This window comes from Apteryx rowi, unplaced genomic scaffold (genome assembly GCF_003343035.1).
Source record: "Apteryx rowi isolate R43461 unplaced genomic scaffold, aptRow1 scaffold_26, whole genome shotgun sequence".
NCBI classification, from domain to species: domain Eukaryota; kingdom Metazoa; phylum Chordata; class Aves; order Apterygiformes; family Apterygidae; genus Apteryx; species Apteryx rowi.
In genome coordinates, this window is record NW_020448974.1 from 583177 (window position 1) to 586190 (window position 3014).

The 3014-nt window shown below is 63.8% G+C and overlaps 1 protein-coding gene across 2 annotated transcripts in view; it reads right to left on the reverse strand.

Moving 5' to 3' along the window:
• The window catches only part of SOX9 (SRY-box 9), a 3205-nt gene extending 483 nt beyond the window's left edge, over nt 1-2722 (reverse strand). Inside the window, exons 1-3 of one of the 2 annotated variants that reach the window (XM_026067498.1) lie at nt 2260-2722; nt 970-1223; nt 71-387 (exon numbers count right to left, since the gene is read on the reverse strand). In XM_026067498.1, coding sequence (XP_025923283.1) covers nt 71-387; nt 970-1223; nt 2260-2690 — 1002 coding nt within the window. In that variant the 5' untranslated portion in view covers nt 2691-2722. Of the gene's footprint in view, nt 1-2; nt 388-969; nt 1224-2259 lie in introns of both variants that reach the window. The other variant, XM_026067497.1, reaches the window with a different exon arrangement.
• Nucleotides 2723-3014: the final 292 nt, after the last annotated feature.

Below are 3014 nucleotides of genomic sequence, written 5' to 3' on the forward strand. Positions count from 1 at the left end.
GCGGCGGCGCTTGCGGCTGCTGCGGCGCCTGCTGCTGCTGCTGCTGCTGCTGCTGCTTGGACATCCAGACGTGGCCGGCGGGCGCCGGGCTGCCGGCCGTGCTGCTGATGCCGTAGCTGCCCGTGTAGGTGACCTGGCCGTGGGTGGCCGGCGCGCCGGGGTGGCCGTTGGGAGGCAGGTACTGGTCGAACTCGTTGACGTCAAAGGTCTCGATGTTGGAGATGACGTCGCTGCTGAGCTCRCCGATGTCCACGTCGCGGAAGTCGATGTGGGGCGGCTGCCGGCCCCCTTCTTGCAGCGGGCGGCCCTCCCGCTTCAGGTCCTGCTTCCCGGGCTGCGCGTCCGTTTTGGGGGTGGTGGGAGGCGTGGGGGGTCCCTGCGACTGCCCTGCGGAGGCGAAGGAAGAGCACGGGCGATGAAGGCGCCGAAGGCAACGAGCCCCGCGCGCGCCCCGGCCTGCCCGGGCGTCCTCGAGGCTCCCGGGCCGGGAGGTGTCGCCCGGCGCGATAACGCCGTTAATGGTTAACTCGGGATCTGTGGGGCTCCCGGATAATAACGTGCTGCTTTTGGAAGCAGTCGYGCGGGGAAACACAAACATTTCCAGGCGTTAGGAACACAAACGCGAGCCCTATCGGCGGCGATCTATCACGCCGGGTAAAATTACCGACACTTCAGAGATGAGCCGCGGGAGCGGGCACATCTTTCGGTTTCCTTTTTTCTTTTTTTTTTCCTTTTTTTAAGTATGAGTTCAAATTTCTCATGGGGAGACAGGGGTGGAAGCGGCACAAAGCGTGCGTGCACGCGGGCGCCTGGGCTATGTGCACAGCAGCGCCTGCAGTTTTCCCCACGCACCTCTCCCGGTGCATCCATCCCTCCCTCACCGCATCTGTGGGTTTGTCCCCCCTCCACCCCCCCCCCCCAATCCAATCCCAATTTCAGCCTCAGGACACAGCCTGTTTTAGCACCTACCGGAGTGCTCCCCGGGAGAGTGCACCTCGCTGATGCTGGAGGACGACTGCGGGGAGTCCGCCTGCAGCGCCTTGAATATGGCGTTGGGGGAGATGTGGGTCTGCTCGGCGCCCTCCTCCTGCTCCGCCTGCCCGTTCTTCACCGACTTCCTCCGCCGCGGCTGGTACTTGTAGTCGGGGTGGTCCTTCTTGTGCTGCACCCGCAGCCGCTCGGCCTCCTCCACGAAGGGGCGCTTCTCGCTCTCGTTGAGCAGCCTGCAGGCGAGCGGGGAGGTCAGCTCGGCGGCCCCGAGCCCGGCCCTGCAGCCCCCCGCGTCCCCTCCTCCTCCCCGCGCTTAATCCTCGCCGTCTGGGGCGCTTTCCAACCCTCCGCCCTCCCTGCGGCAAAGCAGACGGGTGGTTTTGGTGCAAGAGAGCCGCGGCGGGGATCCGGCCCTCGCCCCTTCCCTGCCATCCCGGCAAGGGCGCGCGGCCCGTCCGGGGACGTCGAAGGCGCCAGGCTCGCTCGCCGCCTTCTCTCCCCAGCGTGAGGGCAGCGGCCCGGGCGGGATCCCCCCCTTCTCCGCAGGCACCGCGTTAGGAGGCAGCCAGGTGACTCACTCCCGTTCTGTTTTCCTCCCCTCCCTGCCTTATTTTGGAAGTCGGAGGGCACCCAGCCATGCGCCACTCATCGCAGCCACCCACCCATCCACCCGGGGCTTGGCGCAACGTCGCCAGCGCTCTCCCGGCGCCCGGCTTTTGTCATCCCCCCTCCCCTTGCCCCCGATTGCTGCCGCTGCCGCCGCTCCCGGGCGAAGCTGATGCAATCCAGAAGAACCATCGTTTCCTCTGGACAGCAGCACGATCCAGCCACCGCCACGGCCGGCCCCGCTCTCCCCGCGGCGCGGCGGCTCTGCCGGCACCGCTGCGGAAAGCCCGTCCACCCCGGCCCCCCGCACAGCCCCCTCCTGCCCGCGCCGGCGGAGGCCAGCCTCCAAGCCAGGGCATCACTCGGGTAAAAGAAACCACTCGCAAGACCAGAAGGCAGCCACGGGGAACTCCTTCCTCCGCTTTTCCCCCTACTATTCCGGCTTCTCCTCTGCGAAAGGAGTTTGCCGGCACGTGCAAAAGTCTTCAGCAAGTTTTCCAGGCTTGAACCCATCCTCTCCCTCCCCTTGCAGCTCCTCTTGGTGCTCTCACAGGATGGAGCAGACTTTGCAAGCTGCAAACTTTGTTGTCCCCCCCCCGCCTCTCTCCCCCGGCCAACCCCCCCGGCTGCAGGAGCCGCAGCGGTCGCAGCCTCCGCACTCACCTCCAGAGCTTGCCCAGGGTTTTGCTGAGCTCTGCGTTGTGCAGATGCGGATACTGGTCCGCCARCTTCCTCCGGGCGGCTTGTGCCCACACCATGAAGGCGTTCATGGGTCTCTTCACATGGGGCTTGTTTTTACTGGATCCGTTCACCCGGACCGGCATGGGCACCAGGGTCCAGTCGTAACCCTTGAGCACTTGGCTGACCGCCTCTCGGATGCACACTGGGAACTTGTCCTCGTCGCTCTCCTTCTTCAGGTCCGGGTCACCCTTGGGGAAGGTGTTTTCTTGGGGTCGGGTGTTCTCCGTGTCCGAGCCGGATCCCGAGGGGCAGGGAGAGCCGGCRGAGTCATCCGACATGGTGGGGCTGGGGGCGTCGGAGATGCATTTGTCCTGTTCTTCTGTCATTTTCATGAAGGGGTCTAGGAGATTCATGCGAGAAAGTGGCAGAGGGGGGAAACGGGGTGAGAAAAAAAAAAAAATCAGGTGGCTAAGGGGCAGGGAAGAGTTAAAAAAGTAAAACTAGAAGAGGCGAAGTTCTCCACCAGCGTGAAGCCTGGCTGGGGAGGGGAGAGGAGAGGTAAGGCTGGAAAAGTTTGCAAAAGTTGTAATTTTTTTTTCCCTCTCCTCTCTTTCCCCCAACCGTTTTAAGTCAAAAACAACAAAAAAAAGCAACAAAAAAAAGGCGGCGCGCGGTGGGGAAACTTTTGCAAGTTGCAGGAGAGCAGAGGGGGAAGAAGCCGGAGCGCAAGCGGTGCT